At 45.1% G+C, this 27,655-nt stretch overlaps 1 protein-coding gene across 7 annotated transcripts in view; it reads left to right on the top strand.

Annotated features, from left to right (window-relative positions):
- Positions 1-27,449, top strand: part of mast2 (microtubule associated serine/threonine kinase 2) — a 136,298-nt gene extending 108,849 nt beyond the window's left edge. For all 7 annotated transcript variants that reach the window (XM_068589951.1, XM_068589950.1, XM_068589949.1 and 4 more), the window contains 23 exons: positions 2,071-2,146; positions 2,735-2,944; positions 8,495-8,596; positions 10,761-10,893; positions 11,031-11,098; positions 11,338-11,432; positions 11,589-11,797; positions 11,882-12,020; positions 12,270-12,402; positions 12,740-12,905; positions 14,689-14,790; positions 15,179-15,301; positions 15,394-15,503; positions 15,926-16,080; positions 16,503-16,645; positions 16,820-16,987; positions 17,425-17,685; positions 18,022-18,248; positions 18,593-18,715; positions 19,119-19,255; positions 19,344-19,531; positions 20,099-20,625; positions 20,822-27,449. In XM_068589951.1, the coding sequence (XP_068446052.1) occupies positions 2,071-2,146; positions 2,735-2,944; positions 8,495-8,596; positions 10,761-10,893; positions 11,031-11,098; positions 11,338-11,432; positions 11,589-11,797; positions 11,882-12,020; positions 12,270-12,402; positions 12,740-12,905; positions 14,689-14,790; positions 15,179-15,301; positions 15,394-15,503; positions 15,926-16,080; positions 16,503-16,645; positions 16,820-16,987; positions 17,425-17,685; positions 18,022-18,248; positions 18,593-18,715; positions 19,119-19,255; positions 19,344-19,531; positions 20,099-20,625; positions 20,822-22,387 (5,161 nt within the window). In that variant the 3' untranslated portion in view covers positions 22,388-27,449. The remainder of the gene's footprint in view (positions 1-2,070; positions 2,147-2,734; positions 2,945-8,494; positions 8,597-10,760; positions 10,894-11,030; positions 11,099-11,337; positions 11,433-11,588; positions 11,798-11,881; positions 12,021-12,269; positions 12,403-12,739; positions 12,906-14,688; positions 14,791-15,178; positions 15,302-15,393; positions 15,504-15,925; positions 16,081-16,502; positions 16,646-16,819; positions 16,988-17,424; positions 17,686-18,021; positions 18,249-18,592; positions 18,716-19,118; positions 19,256-19,343; positions 19,532-20,098; positions 20,626-20,821) is intronic.
- Positions 27,450-27,655: the final 206 nt, after the last annotated feature.

The raw sequence follows: 27,655 nt of genomic DNA, 5'->3' as shown, positions 1-27,655 counted from the left end.
AGAGTTACACGCGTGTGTGCGTCATTGCGTGTGTGTGCTTGTGTTGGCATAATGATAAACGGCCTCCGTGAGATTTAACTCGTGTGTCACATTCAGGCTGCTCTCATTCCTATTAAGGTGGTAATTGGACTTTAAACTGCCGATGGATGACTTACAGCATTACCTCATCGCACTGGTCACGTGTGTGTGTCTGCGTGCGCTTGTGCGTTTGTATGTGTGTGTGTTTGTGTACCAATGACTCATACTAACATCTCATACAAAGACATCTGGAGCCCCAAATTCTTTTACCTCACCTGCCTTTCTCTCACCTTCTCACACCCTTTAGGAATGTTTTCAAAATACTTCTGCTCATATTTAGTTTTATTTTATGTTTGGTTAATTCTTCATTTTGATACAGTTTTAAATTGTATTTACATTTAAGATTATACTAAATAAATACTGGACCATTTTTCACACTTTCTGAACAATGTTCAGTTCTGCACCAGGCAAGATTTTGTTTACGATCATAAATGGCTATGATGAATAATACAGCAGGCTAACAAAGCCTAAAATTGCCTGGAAATACAGTTTTCCCTGCCACAACACACACACACACACACACACACACACACACACATGGGCTCTGCCTGTCACACGTCATCATCCACTATTCTCAGGAAAGTGAGACATAGAAAGGTCAAGGATATTGCTGATGTCGCTATTTTGTCCTATTGTAGAGAAAGGTAGGTGTGTGTGTGTGTGTGTGTGTGTGTGTGTGTGTGGAATAGAATAGCTCCCAGGAGGAGGATAATATAGAGAAGATGGAGTCCACTGTGTGAAAGAAGGATGGATTGATATTCAGTTGGAGTTGACACTGACTGAAGGAGACATCACTGTCAGTCTGTCGGGTCATAAACCCCCTGAGAACTGACAAACACTCACTGCAGTGGAGCAGTTGAGCTGCGGACAGCCCTGGTTTATTACTGACAGCTACACACACATACACACACACACACACATTGTCCGAGGTCCGCCGGTCTCCAGAGGCGTTACCTTTTCTTTCTGCTGGTCCGTGTGCGCAGCCATCTGAGTCCAGACGCTGTCATGGTCTTGGGTTTACACAGCTCCAGGAACACATATGATGAAGACCCCGAGGACCTGTTAGCGCGTGCGGCCACGAGCCAGCTTTTATTCCCCGGCGTTCAGAGTGACCTGACCAATCCTGCGTGTCACACGCAGTCTGGTCAGTTGTGTGTCTGCAGCTCGGGACAAGCAATGTGGAAGATTACCCAGGCTTTATCTTTCTGAAAAGAAACTAGCGCTTATCTTTTTTAACCAACCATTGGTTATATTTTCGGTAAAACACAATTTACTTAAACAAAGGGCATCACAAGCGTCAGGTGTCTGCTACCTGAATTTCAAGACATGTACTTGGCGTGCAACAGTAATTGCTACTCCAGTACTACTAAATGCCACAGTATGCACACTGAGCAGGTATATAAGTACTGAAGAAGTATACTGACCGTTGTCAACTTCTTTGACTCGTGATTTGATAGAAAACAAATCAATATCCACTTACCTGTGACCCTTTGTCACCGGTAAACGGCCGTTGGTCCAGAAAGGAGATTCTCCAAGACGGCACCATGTTCATTCCATGTATACGCCAAGAAAGACGTCTGATTTTTGGATCTAAAGAGCAATGTTTCTCAAACTACTGGAACATGAAATGTTAATTGAAAAGTCATTCATGAATCCTAATATAATTATCCTATAATAGGTTCAATAAAAACGTTTTTAAATTCAACATTCCAATTTTCAATGCAATATTTTCCTGCCGTAAGCACAAACGCAATCAGGTTTACAAGTACGTTTGTTCTAATATTTCAAAGGTGGTTCATGATTGAAAAAAGTCTAAGGACCAACTGCCACAAAGCAGGAGGGTCGTCCTCTGGCTGAGCTTCAGGAGGCTGACCCATATGTTGACTACTAACTTCATGACCGGCTGCTTTTGTTTCTGAATTATTTCACTTTTGAGCTATTGAGGCTCTCAATAGAGTGTATCCGCTCACATGTGTTTGTCTTCCCTTCCAGCCCCGGGCGTTCGCCTATCTCCTTCGACCATGAGATCGTGATGATGAACCACGTGTACAAGGAGAGGTTTCCCAAGGTTCGTACCCCAGGGTTTACTGTTCAGAATAAAGGCACTGCGGATGTAGCAGAGGAGCAAGAGGGAGAATGAGAAGGAATCGACAAACGAAACCCGGAAACAAGTCACTGGGAAAAAAGTGTTTGAGACTAAAACCAAATTGTCATATTTCATGTGTGTAGATCTGCACACAAATAAAACAAGTTGATTCTGCCTCAGATTGTGTAGATTTAATCACTGCTCTTTCCTGGAGGGATTTTACTGTGAAGCAGCTGTAGGAGGTGTTTAGTTTTCAGTAACAGCAATTTTGTTGAAACAATATCGCAATGATCTAGAAAAGCAGGTCCAGTTTAAAAGGCCTCATTTGAATTAATAAGTCTAATTTTTATACATATTTATTTATCTTTTTTATCTGTGCGAATATAATAGTGTTACGACGGAATCAGGATGCGTATAGTGTCATAATATGGTGCATGGAGTATTTTCTCATGTGTTAATAAGAAGGGACCAGTTTCTGGCACGTACGTTCCTCCATATGTCTGGTATGCTTGTTTCTGTCCGATGACTCATCCCCCCTCCCTCCCAATTGTCTCCCCCCTTTCCCCTCAGGCAACGGCTCAGATGGAGGAGCGTCTGGCTGTGCTCCTCTGCGCCTCAGCCCCGGACAAGGTCTGCCCGCTGGCCGACGGGGTCCTGAGCTTCATCCACCACCAGCTGATAGAGCTGTCCAGAGACTGCCTGGTGAAAAGCAGAGAGGGACTCATCACCTCCCGCTACTTCTACGAGCTCCAGGAGAACCTGGAGAAGCTGCTGCAGGATGTAAGTGGAGCAACAGCTTGCTTATTTACTACCACTGCAGACAGATGGCAGAGGGTCTTGTGAAGGTAACTCTTTATGGTAAAGGGACGCATTTTCATATCAAAGAAGTAAATTAAAAAGCTTAGAAACATATTCATGGTCATTCAAAGAAAAGAGGGAGGAACAAAATTTCCCCTAAAGATGGAATATTTAAAAAAAGAAGATATCATTTTATTCCATTTAAAACAGCTATATGAGGCATGCTTATTTATTTAGCACCACTACAATATAAAGCCATTGGACGTGCTTTGGATGAGGCACAAAATGCATTCAAACAATAGTTAAATATAATCTTAAAATCTCAAGTAAGAGAAATGAAATATATTTCAAATCTAACTAAAAAAACATCTGGATATGAATATGAATATCAAATTTAGGGGGATGTTTCAAAACACATAAAGTACTTGTGACCAGTTAGAATAAGATTCACATGGGGGGCGTTTTCATCTTTTTACATTTTGACTCATTACAGTGTCATTTAAGTCTCCTCGAAAGCCAATGTCGCAACCTAATTGGAATGCAAACCTAATTGGAACGCAGCCCCTTTAGGCGTGTGCTTTTCTGAGTGCACTAAAAGGTAGTGGGCAAATTCTGACAGCTTTTGTTTTACGACTTTGATAGTTTCCTAATTATTTCCTAGACAATAACTGGTAATTTGTGTGCAGGCCCCTGTAAAGGATTATGTAAATTGGTGCGTTCAACTGGAAAACTTCCAATTAACTGCTAATAAAACAGCTGTTAGCCAGTGCAAGGTTAGTTCAGCTGAACATGTAAAATGCAAACAAGAGGAAGAACGGCTTTCTAACAAAACCAATCAATATTTACTTTTCCTGAAACATCACTCACTGAACGGCATAAATGCATCAAACCTTTTATCTTTTTCAAATTCTGCTCTATGAACACAACTCCCTGTTAAATCACTATGAGGTTACAGACCCCTAAAATAAAAAGTCTGTCCTGGACATGGATGAAGCCATCGTGACAATGGCAGCCTCTTTACGACAGAACGACCCACGGCGTGACACGCTCGTTGGCTCATCACGGTTACGACCGGCAGCGTGATGCTGTACGAAGGCACAGAGACTGTGGCTCAGTTGCGACAGCTCTCACTCACATTCCTTCACGCACACTTGCTCTGTTTGTTACCGACAAACAACTCTGGCCAGCTGATCGCTGCTTAACGTGACAGGGACGCTCTGGTCAGGTTTTGTGTATTCAGGCGTGTGTTTATACGTTTGTGAACACATACATTTATTTACATGTATGTGTGGCAGTGGTGACATCTCTATTAGCTCAGTTTTCCAGTGCCTGGGGTGGGAGGGTGGGGGCGACATTATGGCTCACACCGGCCTGTTATTGACCTTCTGTTCTACTGGGACACACACAAACTATCTCTCCATCAAAGACACACACACATACACACTCACACACACGCACATCCTTCCCGATTTTAATTTCACACTCCAGTAGTCACCGGGGGCTGACAGATGACTCTCCCAGACGAGCGGGAGGGGTGAAGGAGGTGCATTAGAAGGCTTTTTGGGATGGGCGGGGATTCAAGGGGATTCCTTCGTTTCTGATTGGCCGACGTGCTCAGAGCGAGGGGGGTGGGTGTACACGCATGAAGCCCGTTTTGAATGCTTTTGGTGGGTGTGAGGAGGAACTGGACTTGAACACATCTGGACAAGACGCCGAAGCTGCATTGCGGGCTGGATGATGACATCATCAATTAGGCGGCATTAGGCTGGGGGAGGTTTGTTTGTTTTTTGGGCGAGTGGCCAAGCAGCAGGTGGAGCAGACCCACAGAGTAGAAGAGGATGGAGGCCGTGAGCAGGTGGACGGAGGTGTGAAAACAGCCTCCCCGCCTGCGTTGTTTTATGGAAAATCTTCATTTTGTGGTTTTGGCTTTTTGGCGGAAACATGTCTCGCATCTCGTGGCAGAGGAGGCTGGAGGAGGAGGAGGTGCTGGCGGATGTGATGAGGAGGAGCAAGTGGAAGGTGTTCACTCACAGCTGGGAGGAGGAGGAGGAAGACGAGGCAGACGCGGTCATTACAGTTGAGTCAATTTCGGTTTGGTTCCGTTAGGCTTTTCTTGGCACGGCGCAGCTTTTGTACGGTGATGATGACGACGAGCCTTCTCCGTACTTTCTGTCAGGCTCCTTTTAATGCTGGTGAATACATTGTTCCAGTGTATCAACTCACTAACTTTTAAATCACTTTCAGCTCAGCTTTGGTCTACTTTGCTTTAAGTAGTTTCAGAAGAGCTGCCTTTCGCTGTTTTTAGTGGTTTGTAACTTTCCGTCAAAACAGTGATGTACACAGAAGTCCTCAAAATTGTTATTTCATTATAATTTACATAAAACCAAAAGACTGTGGGGTTCATTGCAGCCTGCTTGAATAGACGTTTTGAAAATATTCCAAAGAGATCATTTTCAGAGGTCAATGACAGATTACATGAATTATTAAATCTTCTTGTAATCAGTCAACTGCTATGGGTGTTTTCATCTGTGGCCTGTTAATAATTCAGACTTTATAATGAGTCATCAGGCCGTATGTGCTGGTGGTCTGACAGAGTGATGGAGAGAACTTTGAGAGACTCTTCTCGATCCGTTCATTATGAAGTAGTTAAGGGAACAAATGCTTTTAGTATGTTCAATTTTGCTCTTTTGGAAGTTCTGCAGCCCATGACTAGTTTTTGTGTCTTTGGGACATTGTGGATCGATTAAGGATGTCTCAAATCTCCTTCTGAGCCTCTCTCTAGCCTTCAAGTGTTGTAATATCTGGTTCGTGTTTTCAGTGTATATCACCATTCTTCCTCTGTTGAGATCTAGTTTTCATCCGTCCACTCCCTGTTATCTTGGAACGCCTCAGTCCTTTGCCTTTGTCCTCCTTGCTTATCCATTCCTTTATTCATCCATCCGTTCTCTCTCCCCTCGTGTCATGACCCCATTACAGAGCTCGCAGGAGGCCGGCTCACCTCTCCTCCTGCTCTGCTCCTCGTCTCATCTTTTATCTCTCTTCCACCTTCACCCCGTCTCCTTCGTCCCTCTCTCTTTTTCTCTGCCCGCTCGTCCTCTCTTCCTTTCCCTCATCCGTCCCTGTCAGGGGGGGGGGGGGCTGTGACCTGCCTGGTGGTCGCCATAGCAACCTGCATCCAGGCCATCCTCTGCTGGAACCCCAGGGAGACCCCGTTAGACCCCCGTAGGTCACCTGAGGGCAGAGGGGAAGGCACAATGCTAACTCAGCTCTGGTTATCTGTCACACGTCTGAAACTCCAGCGCGTTCATCGGGGCTCAGATGCAGCTGCTAACATCTGGCTTTGAGGCTTTGATTGGCTCTCAGCTTGACAGGTAGAAACATCGTCCTGCGTAGAGAAAGTGATGAGGCTCTGCGACAGGTGATGTCACCTCTTTCCCGTTTGCTCAGGAGACGAGTTGGCTGACTGCAAAAAGACACATGATGCTCGATCTCCTGAAATGAGATGTTGTGCATGTTCACATGGCTGTACGGAATAACCAGTAAACATAGTTTTTAACTCGGACCCTGACTCAATATTTAAAGTTTGGCCTTTTTATTTTCACTTTAAAATACATGGATGTAGCTAGAAGCATGAATACAAAATATGTTTTATCCTCTGCGGTTTTGACCCATTTATTCTAACTATATGCGTTTAAACTAATACAAAAACGAATGTTATTTAAAAGAAAATCTGAAATATTGCTTACCGCGTAATAAACCTATAAACTAACACAATAATCCAACCTATTATCTCAATGTCAAGCCATTAGAATGGAAATAATGAAGAAGAAAAAGGCCACCCTTTTGTCCACTTGCATTATTCCATATGAGTTATCGGGTAGAACATTTTACAATAAATATTTTTTTTAAACTGTCTAAAAACATGACTAACCGTAAATACGGGATTAGTTTTTTTCTGAAACATAATCTTCCTCAAACATTAAATTACTAACAATTGCAATTACAAGGCAACGCCTTTTTTAGATATTTGAAAAAATATCTAAAAAAGGAGAAAGACTGAATACATCAAAAATGTTGTCTTAAAAACTCTCTCAAATATAATTTAAGATATAAGGTAATTTGTGTTTAACTTTGCCTTTATTATATCATAATTTGTTAAAAATAGCCTTAATGTAAAAGTGTATCCTTCATTTACAGATTGTTCTTGTGTCTAATGCTAGGAAAGCTTTTTCCATCCTGTATTTATGCCAACACTAACACTCTAAGTCACTCCATGTTTGTGGCCAATTCAAATCTACAGAATATATATTGCATTACACGCATGCAAAGAAGCTGTTAAAGCACATTTTCTATACTGTGTAACTCACCAGGGAATCTCTCTCACATTAGACATGCAGAGTGAATATACAGTCTGTCTGTCTCTCTCTCTCACACACACACACACACACACACACACACACACACACACACACACACACACACACTCCCTTTGACTGGTTAATTAACCGCTGCGCAGTGGGAGTCCGTCCCTCAGCTGTCCATTACTCACCGATCACTGGCCTGTACAGTCACCTCTCTCACAAACACACACACACACACACACACACACACACACACACACACACATTCAGCCTCCTTCACGCTTACATATATACCCCCTAATACATATTTAGCGTGCACATACAGTATATAGACACCAAGCCCCCCCCTCCAGGTCTCATTACAGTTGTAAATAATTCAGGAGGGGGTCGGAGTCTGTCAGCACAGCTCTGTTAGACAAACAGCATTGAGCTGCACATGCTTTGTTTATGAACTACCAGCCGGCTCTCTGTTAGTCTGTCTGACACGTCAAGTATATACATGCATGCATGCATGCATGCATACATACATACATACATACATACATACATACATACATACATACATGCATAGCCCTCTGAGAATTAAACCTATTATAGAGTGAGTGGTTTGTAATTGTTACAGCTTCCACTTTGCACACACACACACACACACACACACACACACACACACACTTTACTTCCACCCCATTTCTTTCCGGGGATCAGTGTTTGCTCCAGATGCGTTTCCAGTCAGTTACAGTGGATTGCTGGGTAAATTGCTCTGTCTCCACACTGACAGACATTTCACGGTGGATATCAGGGAGCGAGGCGGAGGTCATTCTGATTTAGATTACCTCTCAGGTGTCACCGTGGGGAAGGACCCCACCTCCGTTTGTCCTCGAGCCGTTTGTTTGCGAAGGACAAACTCAATACTCGAGACATTCTTTGCACAGCCCCAAGGTCAAAGAAGATTTTCATGATGATGAATTATTGAAAATATGATTAAAGACGATGAACAGATATTATTATGAGGGGTCACTCATCTCCCAGAGAGAACCTGACTCTGGACCTTTGTGTGTCTCTAAAGAATTCTAACTAAGGAAAGTAAACAGAATCTGAAGGTGAAATGTTGTGTCCTCGTGCTTCCAAGCTCACCTTCCTCCTGTTGCTTTTGTTGTCTCTGTGTGTCCAGGCTCACGAGCGCTCCGAGAGTGTCGAGGTTACCTTCGTCACTCAGCTCGTCAGGAAGCTGATGATCATCATCGCCCGGCCAGCGCGCCTGCTGGAGTGTCTGGTGAGAAAAACACACGCACGCACGTCCCACATTCACTGACTGACTGACACAAAGTACCTGGAGACGTGGAGTGAGAAAGAGTGAGCTCAGCAGAGTTCTGCAGCCCGCTCCTCATCTCCACTGCTGCTGGCATAACGCACCCGACTCTTTGACCAAATCAAGTTGCAGTGTGGGTAATGTAGATGCTGCGCCTTAACAAGGCGTGGAATGAAAAAAGACAATATCTCTGGTTCTGGTTCAGCGGTTTAATACCTGAAGACATTTTCTTCCACGTAATAAGTATCACGAATGTTATACTTTTTACTTCCCACATTTATCTGACAGATGGAGCCAACAATACATAAATATTTGAATGTTATGGATTTTTACAGATGGAACTACCAACAGTATAAAATAGTTAAACTGAGTTTCTTTTCGGTAATAATGTAGTGACATGATGTATTATTATAGACCATAAGACAGCCATTTTTTTCCATAATTTTTTTAAACCTTGCGGAGGTGCTACTATTACTCAAGTACAGTATGTGAGTTATTCTTCCACCACTGATATCATTATGATATGACACAATAAGATGGAGACAAAAGGCAGACAAACTACGTTAAACCATGAATAAAGTAACGCAGAACATAACACAGGGGCGGGAATTGTCCTATTAAAGCAGCAGAAATGAGACGGCAGGACTCTTGTGTCCATAACACACGGGAAGCATGCAAATAAGCCTTTATGTGAGAACTGCGTGTTAAATTATGTTACAGTCATGTGGATGTAGCGTAGTTAACTTTTTTCCGCTGTTTTAATCAGCCTCGTCCCGGTTGGTTATCCTCAACGAGTCTTTTTTGCATTTTAATCACGCCACGGCACTGTGGTGTAAATTAGAGTCTGTTTGAAATAGCTCCATGAAAGATATGACCGATATTAACTGGAATAGCTTTTTTCATATTGTGCAGCTCGACTACACGCTTGGTTAATAAACAATTTAGAGCTTCCTGCTCCCTGTTGTAAAATGATTTAACCACAGCAATTCATTGATGGACTTCCCCCGCTTTTTAAATCAGCTTAATGTACAGAAACACACACGCACACACATTAGCACCTCTCAGCTGGTACGGCAGCTTTTTATATATGAACTACAGAGGCACTTTCCTCTTCCACTTGCTTCCTCCTCCTCACAGAGCTCCATCCAATTGGGTTGAGATGTAGCAGATCTGGGTTCAAACGGGTGAATGTGAACCTGTCTGAGCCCAGAAATGAGGCAAGGAGGGAGACAGAGAAGAGAACAGAATATATACAGGACCGGGTGGAGAGGAAAAAAAACAAGCGTAGAAGACAGAGGGATAATTGGAGGGGCAGCGGTGGATGAGGAGGAGGAGGGGGAGAGGGAGAGAGGAGGAGGAAGGGGAGAGAGGGAGGAGAGGGGGGGTCTTCCCCAGCGCACATTGGTGGTTTTGACTAATTGTGTGCTACTGAAGCCGTGACAGCGTTCAGGATGAGTTTTTACAAATGAAAGCACACGGTTAGAAGAGGTGTGTGTGTGTGTGTGTGTGTGTGTGTGTGTGTGTGTGCTTGTGTGCTTGTGTGTGTGTGTGTGTGTGTGTGTGTGTGTGTGTGCTTGTGGACACTGTGCTGATTGTTCTGTGTCATCATGGAGGACTTGAGATAGAGACAAGACCAGGACTGACAAAAATCTAATTGTGAAAGTTGTATTTTATTGTAGTAAGCAAAGAACATTTCCAGTGACACGTTATATTCCTTAGATTAAAAAATCAAACAATAACTGAAAGTTACCACAATTTATAAGACAAACAGTGAATGTTGACAAATTGTCCACACTGGAGAATAAGGAATTAAATGTTTAACTTGGCTTTATTATTCAAACAGGATTTTTTCCCATTAGCTGAATAAAAAGATAAAACAAAATCCTCTTTGAAATAAAGTTAAAGTCAGAGTGGAGACTGAACTATTAACACTTAATATTATTTTTAATGGCCTTGAATCCAGCTGGATTTCCAACAAAAGTACCAAAAAGTAATTGAAAATTACATTCTTTTTGTAAATATGCATCTATGTTTGTGGGTTGTTTTTGATGTTTTATTTTTTTCTACAAACTTACATCTTTGTCTTTACTTCCTCCCTCCTGCCTCCACCTTGTCTTTCATCCTGCAGGAGTTTGATCCTGAGGAGTTTTACCATTTGTTGGAAGCAGCAGAGGGCCATGCTAAAGAGGGCCAAGGCATCAAGTCCGACATCCCCCGATACATCATCAGCCAGCTGGGCCTCACCAGGGACCCCCTGGAGGGTATTTTATTTCATCTTATCTGGTGTTTTGTTTTATTTTATTTTATTTTGTGTGTCTTGAGACATTATTTATACATTTTTGTCTTTATTATTATAATGCCTTCTCCTCAGTTTGGTAACTGATATGTCTCTCTGTAGAAATGGCCCAGCTGAGCAGCTATGATAGCGGGAACCCAGAAACTCCAGAGACTGATGAGTCGGTGGATGTGAGTACATATTCTTATCATTATCATGTTTTATGGTGTTAAATGTTATGTATGGAAGCATGAAGTTAATAAAACACTCCATACGCAAAAGGAACTGATGTCAATTGTTCACTTTCTCTTTAATTAACATGCATTTCTTTCTTTTTTTTATGTGAATTAAGAAAAAAGGTTGAATAAAAGTCCCCTTATTAATCATGAACGTGCTCGGTCACGGCTCGGGTATGTTTCATGTGTTTCAGGGTCAAGTCCCAGCACCTCCTCCACAGTCTAAAACCAAAGCACCTCGTGAGGAAGACTTTGAAAACATCAAGCTCATCAGTAACGGAGCCTACGGGTTAGACAGAACAACATTTACATCTTTTGATATTCTAATATTAATACATAATTGCTGCATTGCAAAAATAACACATGAAGGTGATAACCAAAACTGATCTGTCATTCCATATGCTGTGACTGAAACCTCTGACTGTCTGTCTGTCCCCGTGTGCAGCACCGTGTTTCTGGTGCGTCACAAGGAGACCCGGCAGCGCTTCGCCATGAAGAAGATCAACAAGCAGAACCTGATCCTGAGGAACCAGATCCAGCAGGCCTTCGTGGAACGGGACATTTTGACGTTTGCAGAGAACCCGTTCGTCGTCTCCATGTTCTGTTCTTTCGAGACCAGGAGACACCTCTGCATGGTGATGGAATACGTGGAGGGTAAGATAACCGTGACCATAGGTGTGAGTTTGCTGTCGGCGGTAGCCGTCGTGTTGTGTTTAACGCGGTGCGCGTCCTCTGCAGGGGGAGACTGTGCCACGCTGCTGAAGAACATCGGAGCTCTGCCGGTCGACATGGCCCGGATGTACTTTGCAGAGACCGTCCTCGCGTTGGAGTATCTTCACAATTATGGCATCGTGCACCGAGACCTCAAACCTGACAAGTAAGACACGAGCCATCGTACTTTCACTGCAATGCACAGCCCGCCCTCATTTTAGATTCACCACATTCATGAAACTAAAGCATGCGTTTTGTAATTGGATTACGTATAATCACAGAGTCATGGTATTGTAATGGTAAATGGGACTTGGACTTGTATAGAGCTTTTCTAGTCTTGCAGAGGATTCTTATTTTAAGGTGAAGCACTTCTAAGATATATTTATGGCCTAACTTTTCAAATGCTCTCTTGCAGTCTTCTCATCACCTCCATGGGACACATCAAGCTGACAGACTTTGGTCTCTCAAAGATCGGTTTGATGAGTTTGACCACCAACCTGTATGAAGGACACATAGAGAAAGACACCAGAGAGTTCCTTGATAAACAGGTACCAGCTAACGTTTTAACATTGTGTGTGTGTGTGTGTGTGTGTGTGTGTGTGTGTGTGTGTGTGTGTGTGTGTGTGTGTGTGTGGTACTTGTTGACCAAGATAATGAAATTTGCAACAGCTTTTACTTTTTTTTTAATGTTATTTTGCAATAAATCTGATAATATCTAACGAGATTAAGTTACAGATAATTATATAATTGTTCACAGAAATGTATTTTAGCCACTCGTCTGTACAGTTAATATACATATGTATATCTTTGGCTCCTGGTGCGATTAGTAACACTGGGAAGCATTCTTCCAGTTCCACTTGCTGACTTCCTGTGTGTTGATTCCAGGTGTGTGGCACTCCAGAGTACATCGCCCCAGAGGTGATCCTGCGTCAAGGCTACGGGAAGCCGGTGGACTGGTGGGCCATGGGAGTCATCCTGTACGAGTTCCTGGTGGGCTGTGCTCCTTTCTTCGGAGACACACCAGAGGAGCTGTTTGGTCAGGTCATTAGCGGTGAGTCGCCGATTCTGACAGATTGTCACTGCAATTTAACAGCAAATTGTGCTTTTCTACAATACATATCATATGTTTGCAACTTTGGCCATCATCGCAGTCAGTTTACATAACATTTTACACACTCGCATCTTTGTTGAGCAGTTGAAATCCACTTTACAGCCCCCACACAAGTCATCAGGGTCACACGTGAATTTATAACAGCAGAAATAAATCAAGACGTTAAATTGGTTGTGTTACACCATCCATATATTTCTGCACCAAAGAAGCAAATGCATTCCATGACAGGAGTCTATTGGTCCGGATACATTACTGGTCGCTGTTAGCTCGTCAGCCAGAACAGTTCATCACAAAGCAAATTGAGACAAATTGAGATTTTTTTTTAAAATGTTTTATCAAATAGAAAGACTAGAATTTCATCCATCATACATCCATTAAATATTCATGTTTTCCCCCAGAATGATTGGTCGTCATCACTTGTGTTTTCTTTAAATTACTGTTTGTAAAAAACAAAAAGAAGTCATTTTTGTCATCCTCACATGATGAAATTCTCAAGAATTGATGTTGTGTCGTTCCTGTTCGCCAATGGAGATGTTGTCACAGTGTGTCTGTGCTTTATTGTGAATGTTTTATTGTTGCAGCCTGACGGCTTCAGGCTGACTTGATAAGATCGTCAGAAACGGACAGATAGAGATGTTACTCTGCAGCACAGAAGCACAGTCTTGACATACAGGGAGTGAAATCAATTGAGATTTCTCCTCCTTCTCTTTCTCCCTCACATTCCCTTTGATGAAAGGGCAAGTCAATGATCATAAACCTGTATTGATCCCCGCATATCTCTTTTATGACCGTCTGAGTCCATCTCTCAATATTGATGCGCCGTGGTCATAAAGAATGGAGGACCCCCATGTGCCTTGAATGTATTTTTCTATCCGTCTCCAGGATGATTGTCAGCAAGGTGCATCATACAGGGCAGGACACTCGGGTGCCATCTGGAACCACTAAGACTAAATGTAGCAGGATTAATTCACACAAACGACATGTTAGTTGGATGATGTGTTTATGTGAGATTTCTGAAAAGAACATAGCAGCTACTGGCAGCCAGTGATGGAGGAAACGCTTCGAGATGAACTGTTGGCTTTTTTCCCCCCAACGTGTCTGATTGCTGACTACTGTCTTATTTTTCCTTGTCTTGTCAGGCCAGTATGATGCCCTTGTCTCAGGTTTCCAAGCATCACATTCAAGACATGTTTTATGAGGAAAGATGTTGTTATCTGGTTTCTTAAAGTATGTGACCCTCCAATTCTTTTCTTAGGCCCGGTCACTCTTCTAAAATTAATGTGAAGCAAGTACGATGGCCCAAACCACAACCTTTTTTGTGTAGTACAGGAGAGTAAATGTACTGAGTAGACTCCCATCTGCTTTACAAATTAGAGTGTGGATGAGGCCCGTTCAGACAGTTATTTACAAATGACGTTCAGGTTCTGAGTTGGAGTTATTTTTCTTTCTTTTTGTTGAAACAGAGTGGCTTTCTCTGGCTCCTCAGAGACCCCAGAGCCACACTGTATTACAAATTCCTTACATATTTGTGTTTCACTGTAAGTAGTTATATATATTAGAAATGGGTGAGGAGTAAATCATGCAGTTTTTTTTAGCTTCCAAGTAGGGCTGATAAAAGTAAGAGAAGCCAGCGTTCCACTGGAACAGTTTCTTATGTTTTGTCTCACTGACAAAGACACCAAACGATGCATGTGTTGACACTGTGTTTGTGTGTTTGTGCTAGATGAGATCATCTGGCCAGAAGAGGATGAAGCTCTGCCTCTAGAAGCTCAGGACCTAATCTCCAAGCTGCTGAGACAAAATCCTCTGGAGAGACTGGGCACAGGTAACTAACACACACACACACACACACAGACACACTCACACACTGACGAGGGCTTCTAAAAATATAGTAAGTCTTATTGAAAAGGAACCGCAGTTTTTCCAGGAACCTTTTATCCTCACCTTTACTTTCCCCTGTGTGTCCCAGTTTGAACGGTCTTTCTCTTTGTGCAGGACGGGTTCTGCTGTCTTGTGGTTTGCTTTTTTCAATCTGACGTTTTTTGTTTTGTTATTTTGCACCAAGATGCAACCAGACTCCACCGGGTCTTTGGTCCAAAGCTGGTCAAATCTGATACTGTAGCTGCCGCTCTACATTCTTATCTGTTTCCTCCCTCCCTGTTCCTTCACTTTTCCTCCCCCTCTGTCTCCATCCTTCTCTTTCATCTCCACAGGAAGTGCCTTTGAGGTGAAGCAGCACTCGTTCTTCACAGAGCTGGACTGGAACAGCCTGCTGAGGCAGAAGGCCGAGTTCATCCCCCAGCTGGAGTCTGAGGACGACACCAGCTACTTTGACAGTATGTCTCTCGGCCGCTTGGTCCAAATCTCATGTGCTCAGGCGGTCATCCACACACAACCTGATTGCTGTGTGTGTGTGTGTGTTTCTCAGCTCGTTCCGACCGGTACCACCATGTAGATTCAGAGGACGAGGATGATACCAATGATGAGGAACCTGTGGAGATTCGACAGTTCTCCTCCTGCTCGCCTCGTTTCAGCAAGGTACACCCTCATTAATACATCCAGACAGCTCGAACATTCAAAGTCCACTGACGACACTGATCCAGTTAGAATAATAAATCAAGCTGTTTCTCAACATTCTCCTGAGAGGTGAGCTATTGGAAAAGTAAATTGTTCATTGGCCGGGCTGTATTGTATTGTTGAGGAACCAGGGAAGAGCATCGTTGAGTGGGAAGTTGTTAAACACCACAGGCCAAACATTCGGCCCATTCTGATCAGGCATCTTTTCAACATGTACTCTGATGGTGGTTCGAGTAAAAGACATATTGAATGAGATCTTCACATTGTGTCCACGCACTGCGAATTTCATTGTTAGCTTGAACAGAATTCGGTCACAATTCTTTTGAAGACGCTGTCGAGTGACACAACGGCCGGTAATGACATCATCGATATGTTGTGTGCAGGTGTATAGCAGTATGGAGCGTCTGTCTCTGCATGAGGAGAAAAGAACACCTCCTCCCACCAAACGCAGCCTCAGTGAGGAGGGAGGAGATCGCATCGACAGCCTGAGCGGACTCAAGAACAGAGATCGATCTTGGCTGGTGGGATCTCCAGAGATGTGAGTTCTTCTATTCCATTTGTAGCATCCCACAGCAATGTCGATCTCCTGTTCTTTGAAATGTGTCTTCTTTCTTTTTAAATGTGTACTTGTGTACAGTTGTTGCAAATATTACCTGTCGTTGTATATAGAGTCAGACAATAAACAAGCTGGGATACAAAGAAGTCACTCTTTATGTGGTTTATGTAGTTTTTCGTTTATGTAGTTTTTCATTATCAGGAACACCTCCAGAGTCTATTATGGCTGTTATAACTTGCTAAGGCAACAAAAATTGTTGTGTTGAAATCTTCCTCTGTGTTTTAAAGTATACCAGTAGTCAGTTTAAACCCTTGCTAGTCTTACAACTGCCGTGTTTTTTGTCGGATCACTGTGTTTTAGACGTGTACCTGTCTCTCATCTCATCTCTAACTTTACCTCCCCAGCCTGCGGAAGCGTCTGTCCGTCTCGGAGTCGTCCCACACAGAGAGCGACTCCAGCCCACCGCTGACCGTCCGGAGACGCTGCTGTTCAGCCATCATTGAGATGCCCCGCTTCGCCATCTCCTCAGAGGAAGAGGGAGGTCAAGGTAAAACGCAGGAAGGATACTGTGATGCCCTTGTGTGCCCCAAACTCCTAAAATGTACAGGGGTTTAGTGGAAGAAAGACGGGGAACCCCCTCTCCCGATGCAATGACCAAAACATACAGAATATAATGAATGACCTGCAACACAACTCTGGATCTGTTTTGTTGGTCTCTCAGGTGTAGCTGTAAGCCGTAAGAGTCCCAGCCTGTTGGGTCTGAGTGCAGTGAGGGGCGAGCTGCCCCTCGCCATCCCAGAGCTCCCAGTGGAGAGAGAGCTGAAGCTGGAGGAGTCTCCCACCACACCGAGCTCCACCTGCAGTCCACTGAGCAAAACCACGTTCACATGTCAGTACAAACACACACAAAGGATTATGCAACAAGACAAACATGCAGATGTGGTTTTCACCTTAAAATCAGTGCATAACAAACAAGCGGGTTGACCAAAATGAAAAATGAAAATTTGTAAACAGCAGTTATATACTTCATCAGTCGTTAAATTGTTTTTAATTAGTTAATTTAGCTGATTTAATTCCTCTTTAAAAATGATCTTGAATATTTTGACCTTGATATCTCACATCTGTTTCCGGTGAAATTGTAAAACATCTTCGCTCGTCAATTCAACCTCAGAGAGAAATCATCTGATAACTTTTTGCAGGATTTGCCCTCAAATGTCATACTTGCAATCATCCTGTTTGACTTTGAACTCTATTTTAGCCCCATTTTATTGTATTTGTCGAACATGCTATCTGAGTTCCCTCTCTCACCTTCCTCTCACCCTGCAGCGGGTAGTTCAGGCGACGTGACTGACCGTGGTCTCAGAGGTAACGGCTTTAATGGCAGTGTCATTGTAGCCGCTAAAGGTGCAGCAGACAGCGACTCTCCGTCCACTCCAAGAGCCATCAGCGACCTGGCGGCTCGCAGGGCTCGCCATCGGCTGCTGTCTGGGGATGCAGACAAACACACAGCGTCGCCCAGCTCCCGACCGCTCAACAAGGTCATCAAGTCAGCGTCTGCCACCACGCTGTCACTGATGATCCCTGCAGGTCAGTGTGTCAGGCTGGGAGCATGAGGGGGGAGGTACTGCTGCTGAATGCTGAACACCAGGATGTAATGTCTTTTTCCAAGATTAAAAGTCTGAGTTAAATGCACACATCTTGTGGTTTTGATGTGCTGATTAGATTGTGATTTATTGGAGAAAATACAGAAGAATAAAAGGATAGAATGAAAGCAAAAGGGAACATTTTAAAGGACAATTAAAGGATATCTGGATAATAATTTATACAGTATGATCCTTAATTGACAGAATGAAGTCTACTTAACAGACTACATTTAGCCACTAACCTCACCGACACACATGTCCATTGTCTGTCCGCTCTTAGATCACCACGGAGCCTCTCCATTGGCCAGCCCGATGTCGCCCCACTCACTGTCGTCCAATCCGTCGTCACGGGACTCCTCCCCGAGCCGCGACCTGTCCCCAGCCGTGAACTGCGTCAAGCCGGCCATCGTAATCCATAAAGTGGGGAAGAAATACGGCTTCACCCTGAGGGCCATCCGAGTGTACATGGGAGACTCTGACATCTACACTGTACACCACATGGTCTGGGTGAGTCCCGCAAAGAAGAACTAATGCCGACTAGAAATGCTCTTTAAATATAATTTTTTTGCCTCCATTAGTTTCTGACAGTAGAGATGACAGGAAGATACTTTGTTTTGTAGAGTTGAGATATCAGATCAGTGTGTATTTGATTCACAATGCCTGTAGTCAGACTGAGCGCAGTGTGTTGGGGTTCTAGTTGTTGACAGAAGATGGCAGTAAACACCAGAAGAACAGACCTTTAGGTCTTAAATACATTTTCTTTCTTTCCATCCTCGTGTTTCTTTCCTTCTTTTCTCACTCGACCTTTCCTTCTATCTCTCATGTGACCACCTCTCTCTGCTCGCCCTCAGCACGTGGAGGACGGCGGTCCGGCCCACGATGCGGGGCTGAGGGAGGGAGACCTGATCACCCAAGTCAACGGAGAGCTGGTTCACGGTCTGGTTCACACAGAGGTGGTGGAGCTCATACTGAAGGTACAAACACACAAAGTACATTTATTTCTACTCTTTGGTTTCAGAAAAATCCCTTCTTGAATTCTCAGTACTGATACACAGACTCAGTGTAGTCTTTTCCTTATTCTTTTACTAAATACATAATGCCAAATCTAGCTTTGAGAACAAATGTGAATTCATCTTTCAATATTTGATATATTGCATAATATACATATGTTCATGACATACATCATAGCGGTTTTCTCAAAATAATCTGACGCTCGGAAACAATTCCTCTTTTGACCACAAGGACCGCCAAAATCAACACAAAATAAAAGTTCCTCGTAGTAGCTTTAATATACAGTTGTACCAATAAATGGGTAAAGTGAAACTGAAGCCTCACATGCCCATCAACATCTGTGATGCTCTGTCTGTCGTCCCTTAGAGCGGACCCAAAGTCTCCATCGCAGCCACCCCGTTTGAGAACACAACCATCAAGGTCGGCCCCGCCCGAAAGACGACCAACAAATCCAAGATGGCGAGACGAAACAAGAAGACCAAGACCAAGGAGGGACAGGACAGGTGAGACACACACCTGCGTGGTGTCAAACATCACGTGTCTGTAATGAGGGGCTTCCTTGAGTGAGCTGTTGTGCCTTTTGTCTCGCAGTAAGAAGAGGACGTCTCTGTTCAGGAAGATCACCAAGCAGGCGTCTCTCCTCCACACCAGTCGCAGCTTGTCCTCTCTGAACCGCTCTCTCTCCTCTGGGGAGAGCGGCCCCGGCTCGCCCACGCACAATCTGTCACCGCGGAGCCCGACGCAGGGCTACAGGACCACGCCAGACTCCGCCCACTCAGGTGAGAGACAAACACTCACCTGTACTGCAATAACACCTCAGTGACGTCAGGGGTGTCGTCTCACAGATTACAGTGATATTTGAAAGTTTGAGTGAAAAGGAAATTCTGTATTTATTGCTTTATTTAGACTTATCTTCAGTTTTATCTTCATCTACGGAAATATTGAAAACTGTCTTGAATAGTGTGCTAAGATATAGAGAAGGGCTTCAATTTATTATTGTTCTGGTTATTGATGAAACATATTTTTTTATGGTCCAATAGGTGTGATAATGTCTGTTACAAATGTCGAAGATATTCAGTTTACAGCGGCAAGTGGCATTTAATTCCGCCATCTGACATTTAATGTATGCAAAACAAAACAATGTTTCCTATTGGGACTCATAACTTATTGAGTGCTCGTAAGATTTTCGATCCAGTTTTAATCTCTATTATCTTTCATTTATTATAAATAAATCACCCGTGTAAAAGGACTAATATACTGATTGAAAGTGAAAAATACACACAGATAACATATGTACATGGAAGGTTATTAAATACGATATTCCTATGTTATGTTCTTCCTCTCAGTTGGTGGGAACTCATCTCAGAGCAGCTCTCCCAGCTCCAGCGTCCCAAACTCCCCGGCGAGCTCCGGTCACATCAGGCCCAGCTCCCTGCACGGCCTCGCCCCGAAGCTCCAGCGCCAGTACCGCTCACCCCGACGCAAGTCCGCCGGCAACATCCCCCTCTCCCCTCTGGCCCGCACACCTTCACCCACCCCTCAGAGCTCCTCGCCACAGCGCTCCCCCTCCCCTCTGCCCAACCACGCCCTGGCACAGTCAGGCCAGTCGTTCCCCGTGAAGCTCCACTCCTCCCCTCCCCTGGTGAGGCAGATATCCCGGCCTAAGAGTGCTGAGCCGCCACGGTCTCCGCTCCTCAAGAGGGTGCAGTCCGCTGAGAAGCTGGCCTCCTCCCTCTCCAACCCCCCCTCGTCTCCCTCTGGGGTGGCAGCGGCGGGAGCGACTGTGGGGAGTCGCAAACACAGTCTGGACATCTCGCATTCTGAGTTTAAGAAGGAGATTCTGCAGAGAGAGCCGAGCCTCCAGAGCCTTCAGGTATGAGTTCATCACGCAAAATGCAAGTTGACAATGCATTTATTTCAGAATAGTGTCTTAAATTGATATGATACCTGACTGCAAATAACATTTCTTTTAGAAGCGGTACATGAAGTGGACGATGACATTTTAAGTGTTTTCTTCAGGGTTTCAAACAAGCTATTCTGAACGTGTCCTTTTCCTCGCTAACCTTCAGGAGTCGGCCAGCGAGGGTCTGCTGTCCTCAGCAGGACGCAGCGTGGAGACGGGCAGCCTGCAGAAACACTCCTCATCCAGGAAGTTAGGGCGTCAGGAAGGGGACGGCTCCCTCGGCACGGTGTCCGGCTCGCTGGGCCTGGCCCCCGGGAAGAGCAAGTTGAAGGACAAACTGTCCGCCATCCGACAGGACAGGGCCGAGCGGAGGGAGTCGCTCCAGAAGCAAGACGCCATCCACGAGGTCGATTCATCCGAGGACGAGACGGATGAGGGCTCAGAGGACAGCCAGGACGGACGCAGGGGGGCGACCTTCACCCCTCCCCCGCTGCTGAGGCCCACCACTGTGAGAACGGGCCCCGGGGGCACCCTGCCCTCCCTCTGCCTCTCCCCCTGCACCCCTCATGCCACCTTCACCCACACAGGGCCCGTCCAGTTAGGCCGGCCCACTCCCTCGCACACCCTCCCCTCTCTTGCAGAAACAAAGTCTGATCAGAGCACCCCGTCTCTGGGAGGAAAAGATGCCCGGCCTGCTTCATCTACAGAAGACAGTGCAAAACAAGAGAGGAATGTTCTAGAACCGAGAGGTCCCACAAAACCCACTCAGGGCCCCCTTCCCTTCTCCACCCCAGGCAGTGCTTTCATCTCAGTCAGCAAAGACACTTTCCTCAAGCCAACTCCTCCACAGGACTCAAAGAGTCTCGGGGGGAAGACCGCACCATCAGAGCCCAGGGCAGAGGACCAAACCCTGGACAGCCCCAGAACCACAGTCCCCTCCACCACAACTACCACAAATACTACCGAGTGCAGAGCCATCGTGAACAGCACAGAGTCCAGAACTGCCACCAGTGCTCCAGACTGCCGAACTCCCGACAGCCAGGAGACGCCCCGCACCTCCTGCTCCTCTCCCGGCATCCCCAAGGAGAAGAAGGAGGCTGACAACCGGAGACTCTGTGCCGTGGCGGCTACAAGTCTAAGTGTGTCGCCCTCGTCCTCTTCTGGCTCCAGCTCCAGCTCCCCAGTTCCGGCCCCTGAGAGTGCCGTGGAGAAGGTTGTGTCCCAGCTCGCGACAGTCGCTAAGAGCGTTCTGGGTCCCGTCAAACTGAGCACCGCCGCAGACAAGAGCCAGAAGGAAAAGGAACCATCTCTAGGTGGCCCCCCAGCAGTCCCACCAACTGACCCCCTCTCATTTCCCTTTAAACAGCCCCCAGCCCCTCAGTCCCCTCACCTTTTGGAGTCCCAAACAAGACAGAAAACTGAGCAAGTTGCCTCACCAACTACTTCACTGAAGTCGACCAAACCCCTGACCCAGAAAGACTCTCCAGCCCCGCCGCCGCCATCCCGCAAGGACGTCCCAGAGAGGCCCGCATCAGGGTCTGCATGCAGGGAGAACGCCACTACGTCTGCATCTGCACAGCGACCCGCTCCGCCTCCGCCGGCCCTCAGCGAGCAGCCCGGCTCCTCTGCAGCATCTGAGCCTCAGAGCAAGAGGTCCGAACTCCAGGCGGCAACTGCCAACGCCGCGTCCACCTCCGCACAACCAGACAAAGCAACCAGCAAGAAGACGTAGCAGCAAAAAAAAAAAATCAAAGTACCAGAACAAAATGTACAGATCACTGCACCTTAGTGTGCTCGCTCGAGGTTTTAGAACTCACACAAACTGCATGTCTGGAAGAAAACGTATTCGTAACGTGGCACTAATCTGAGACTTTGAAAGCAAAAGAAAGGCGCGGAGAGAGACGCAGCGCTATCAGAGGCAGAGACAGGTGTGGTAATTCTAGTTCCATTCCAGCTGTTCTGTGCTCTTCATGTCCTTGTGAGTTACTTTGGTGTCCTGAATGTTTGCTTCCTGCTCTCAGGCTCGAGGAGTTAGCGGTTTTTTTTTCCCTTTCTGCAAACATGTTCGGGGCTAGAAATAAAGAGCTCAGTGGTCCGTGCACACCTGGTATAAAACGCAGACACTTTACGCGCTCCTTTCTTGCTCACGATCGCGCCGCCTCATTACTTTCCACCTTGATGTTTGGCAGGGCCTCCACGCACGTCCCTCAGATCAGGGGGTGCCTTATTGAACGCACAATGTTCCTCCTCGCCCCCAACAATGTGGAAGAAGATTGTATCTCAGTAATACAGTGCAGCGTATGTTTAGCAATCTGTGTAAACACATTACAGTGTTTTTAATAGGACTAAATCTGCACCGTCAATGTGCACTCAGCACCCAGCTAACTGGGCCAAATTCAATTCTCCTCTTTGCTGTAAGTCCCTTGCTGATCCGACGCTGCATTCCCTGAGCGCGGATCCCAGATACGGTTCGGTGATTTGAAGAGATTCCTTGGAATGTCAGTGTGCTGGATTAGATTAGTGTTTGTGCTGATTTATCAAGTCTGCACTCAGGCGCAGCGCTTTGACTGATTCTGCAGTTAACCAGGAACAACTCTCCTCAGTCCTCAGCCTGCTGTAGGTTGTGTATTGTACACCGCACCGCCCTGTGTTGTTTTTAATGCATTTTCCAAAGGTCCACCTGTCCAGCTCCACAAACTAGCAAGGCTCTTAATGTAGCTTATGACGATGAATATATTAGTTTTTTCTAAAGTCATTTTACTGATTGGGTTTGTGCAACTTTCCCAGATCTGATTCAGATCTTTCCAAATAGATTTTTTTATAAACATTTGGAATGCTGTCTGCCTAGAAAGTAGGAACATGTTGGCTACGTTTCTACAACATTTAGATAACAGGATCCAGTTCTTTGCTCTATTGTATGAAAATTAAATTGTATAAACTGAATGCCTTCGATTAGAGACTTAAAAAAAACATGATATTCAGCGAGCTAATTCATTACTGGATCAACACGCAAACCAAGCACCTAAGCATGAGCCACCTTCATGGCTGTGGTTCGCTGAATAATCCAAACTGAGCATGCTCGGACCGACGGTTGTGCTTTTAGAAACACCGTGCTGTTGGACCACTGCTTTTTATTTCGAGCCCCCATCAGCCTCTGAGGGCTGCGGTAGTTTTATTTTGGTATCTGGACCAACTTGCTGTGTTTTTTTTTTTTGCCTCAGATCTTGTGAAGTCATCAGACTCTACTGTGTGTGTGTGTGTGTGTGTGTGTGTGTGTGTGTGTGTGCGTGTGCGTGTGTGTAGGAGAGAGTGTTAATACATATACATCTATATGTATATACATATAAGAATATTTAAAGGTCTGTTGTGCATCTGTTTTATACCCTGAGTGTGTGTGTGTGTGTTTGTCTGTCTGCCTATGTGTGTTTTAGGATTATCTTTGTTCAGGACACCTTGCTACCTGTGTGTGGCCGAGCTCTGTACGTGTCGAGCGTCACACAAATCTTTTATCTCATTTGTCAAATGCAAAAACAAAAAAAAACAAAAAAAAATCACTTCAAGGAAAGCGGGTCGTGATGTTTGACCGCTGACTGCCGTGTGTTGTGTTGGAGCTCAGTTCTGCCACTGCGTCGCTCGGGAGAAACTAAAAGGCAGTTCTAGTTTGAATCAATTCCTGACGTTTATGTTTTTGTGTTTCCTTTTGGACAAACCACCTTTAATTCCGTCTGTGTCGTCCTGAACTCTTCTCTGATTCCTACTGTTTATTGAACGCAAAACTCTTCCTTTCCTTTGGTTTGTTTGACATCATTAAGAGTATATCACCTTTCACTGAATGCGCACCGAGTCCAACTCTGGTGTGAGTCCACTAGTGTCGTACATTTCAACGTTACATCGTTTTCTGAGCAGCAGGATGCCCCTCTCATGAGTTTTAGATGAACGTTAACCTCCTTCGGTGTTCTGTGTCTTTACTGGGCTCGCGCGCTCACCGAATTCAGTTTAACAAAGAGCTTTCAGACTCAGTTTAAAGGACACTGTTAAACTGACGTCAACACTGACTGTGGCAATCTCTGTAATATGTTTACATGTTCTTGTTTTATATCTCTACGTGTTTGCTTCGTTTCGTCAATGTTGCCTGTAGCAATCAAACCTCCTCCGACAGGCTGAGGATAATTACCAACAACGTGTTCAGGTGACCGATCCTAAATGTGCAAATAATGTTTAGCCGCGTGACGTAAGAGGTCACCTGTGATGGATGACGTGCAGAAAGGAGGAAGATTCGTCGAACATACGGCGAGATCATCTCCGCGCAGAAGTGTGTTAACAGGTGTGTGTCTGTGGAACAGATCAGAGGCGTTGGGACCTGGGAAGCGACTCCCGTCTATCCGCACTGTGCTTTGCGCCAACCCGAGGCGGGCAGGGAGTCGATGACTCATCCGTCTTCGATGGCGCTCAGACGTGAATAGTTTTGTCGAATGACCGACCACATTGGATGTCGCTCGCGGGCACAAAACAAGCTTCTTGGTCCGCGGACAGATTCGTGAGCACCGAGGACGTTTTAGAGCGAATCAACGACAGGATTGTGAGCAACTGTGAGGTTTCTGGCCAAAAATTCTGCTTTACGAGTCAGATTTGACTTTAATGGTTTTGATTTCACCGGTGGTAAAAATGTTCTCATCTCCGAGGCCTCTGAATCTGAATCTGAATCCTGTGTCTTGTAGTGCATTCTGATTCAACGGCATGGTGTCGAAAATAAAACCAAACAAAAGGTTTGACTTCAAAGGATCTTGCTTCCGTTTCGACGGTTTGTTTTCTGCGGTTCAACCGGGAAGTCGAGTGTGTTTTCCTGCTGCGCGCCACCTTCTCAGTAACCAGCCAGTGCGCCAGGTTGTGGCATTGAAGAGATTTTGATACTTTGTGCCTAAGTGCACCAAATCTGAGAGCTGACTTCAACCGGGTGGCACCCAAAATCCAGTTTTTGTTCTTATCGTGAACTGAAACTTCAGCAGGGCCAATATTATCAGCTGCATTTGAGCTCATCACAGACGTATCAGTGTCACTGGATGTGTGGGATGAAAAGTTACGAGCCAGGTGAAGCCAGGCCGTTGCATAGCTTTAAGTGGTATCAAAAAGAAACAAAGAGTGGTTGTTGTAGTCCATCAACCAATCACACATCAATACCTCCTTGCTAGTTGCGTAATGATTTGTCCCTCCGTGCTCTCGAATCCTTACTGATTCATTACAGGCGGGTTAATTTAGTCCTGAAATTTGGTTCTCGCTCAATAGTTTAGTCTCTAAAATTCTTTCAGTTGGAGTCACGATCGATGCAAAACAGTCAGATTCAGATTAAGCGCCGCCGCAGACTGCGGCTGCAGTTGTGATTTTCCGTATGTAATTGGAACTTGGGTGTGTTTGTGTGTAATCGCGCACACACACCAGTCCATCTGCTCTCAGCTGGCTGCTATTAGTTCTACATGGACAGCTGCCTCACACACACACACATACACACAGATCAATACTTGTGCCATCTAATGTGGCGGTGCCAGTTTCACCATCTCCACTGACATTTCAAACACACACACACACACACACACACACACACACACAAACCTCCCGTGTGTAAAGATGATGGTCCAGCCATCTGCTGGAGAGTGAAGCACGTGTCAGGTTCCCTGGTGGAGTCATTAATCTCAAGCCTTGAGCCTGTTGACCGCACGCACGCACGCACACACACACACACACACACACACACACATGCGCGCAGAGTCAGGTTGGCCAACACAAACACTACCCATGCTCCCTCGGGCTCCTCCATCTCGCCCCGGTCCGGTCGGTTCAGCAGTTACACTGTTCGCAGTTTGTTTCGACCTCCAGCCTGTGTTTACCCATCATGCACCTCTGCCGCTCTCTGGCAGATGCCCACATACCCGACACACCGCTACGGAAGTTCATGAGCCAGCTGAGAAGTCAAGTTGAAAGAATTGAGAGCATGTGTGTGTCACTGGTTGCAGCCATCTCGTTGCTCGTTAGTGACGTTTGTGCCAATACAATGTGCACGTTTTAGTACAAGCTCTTAATTACTTTAGGAAACATTTAAAAGAAATATTCAATGCATCTCTAGAACTTTTTTTTTTAAACAGAATTTTATAATCAGAAACCATCTGATTTAAAAAAATAAAAATAAAATAAAATGTCTGTGGAAAACTCTCCAACCTGAAAGGTAAAACTGACTTTGAGCGTGGACCAAATCAGGATTTTGAGCATTTCAAACTGTGGCAGAAGACTCCGTCCCCGCCTGCATCCTGATATCAGACCGTAGCCGACAGTGATGGAAGCGTCGGTCGAGGTTTTTGGCACTTATCAGCTTCCGTACTTCCTCTGACTCTGCGCATGTCGAGTGACCAGCTCCGTCTGTGAGTCACATAGATTTAAACATGTGACTTTGGGTATGACGAGGTGAAGCCTTATGACCACTAACACACACACACACACACACACACACACACACACACACACACACACACACACAGTGGCGTTTCCATGTGCAATCTGTTAAGTTCGTATCTGTCTGACGAGTCCGACCGACGTTCACAGACTTGACTCTTGCAGACGAGGGCAGTGTTTTGTGTTTGTCTTTAAAGAGTGATGATGAGGAGGAGGAAGCTTGAGAAAGACATCAAGAGAGAGAGAGAAGAAAAAACATTGCTAGAGTAAAACCAGTGCAATATCTTTTTATTTTTTATTGTGGTAAAAGCATGTTGTTGTCAATCTTATCTTACAACAATAATAAAGTTTTTTTTATGTACAACGTCTTGATTGTGTTTTATGATGTTTGGGTTTTGTTACTTTTATGCCGCTTCATGTGACACTTTACGCTTTTAACATTAAGGCAGCATTTCTTTTGGAGAGTGATTTCTGTCACTGAACTCGCATTAAATCAGAAACGATGAATGAAAAGTGGTTCACCTCGCCTCAGGCTGCTGGCACACTGCAAAAACATCTG

Source organism: Clinocottus analis, unplaced genomic scaffold (genome assembly GCF_023055335.1).
Source record: "Clinocottus analis isolate CAN_PGR_092001 unplaced genomic scaffold, fCliAna1.0.p SCAF_23, whole genome shotgun sequence".
Classification (NCBI taxonomy): Eukaryota; Metazoa; Chordata; class Actinopteri; order Perciformes; family Cottidae; genus Clinocottus; species Clinocottus analis.
This window is presented reverse-complemented; position numbering and strand designations above follow the sequence as displayed.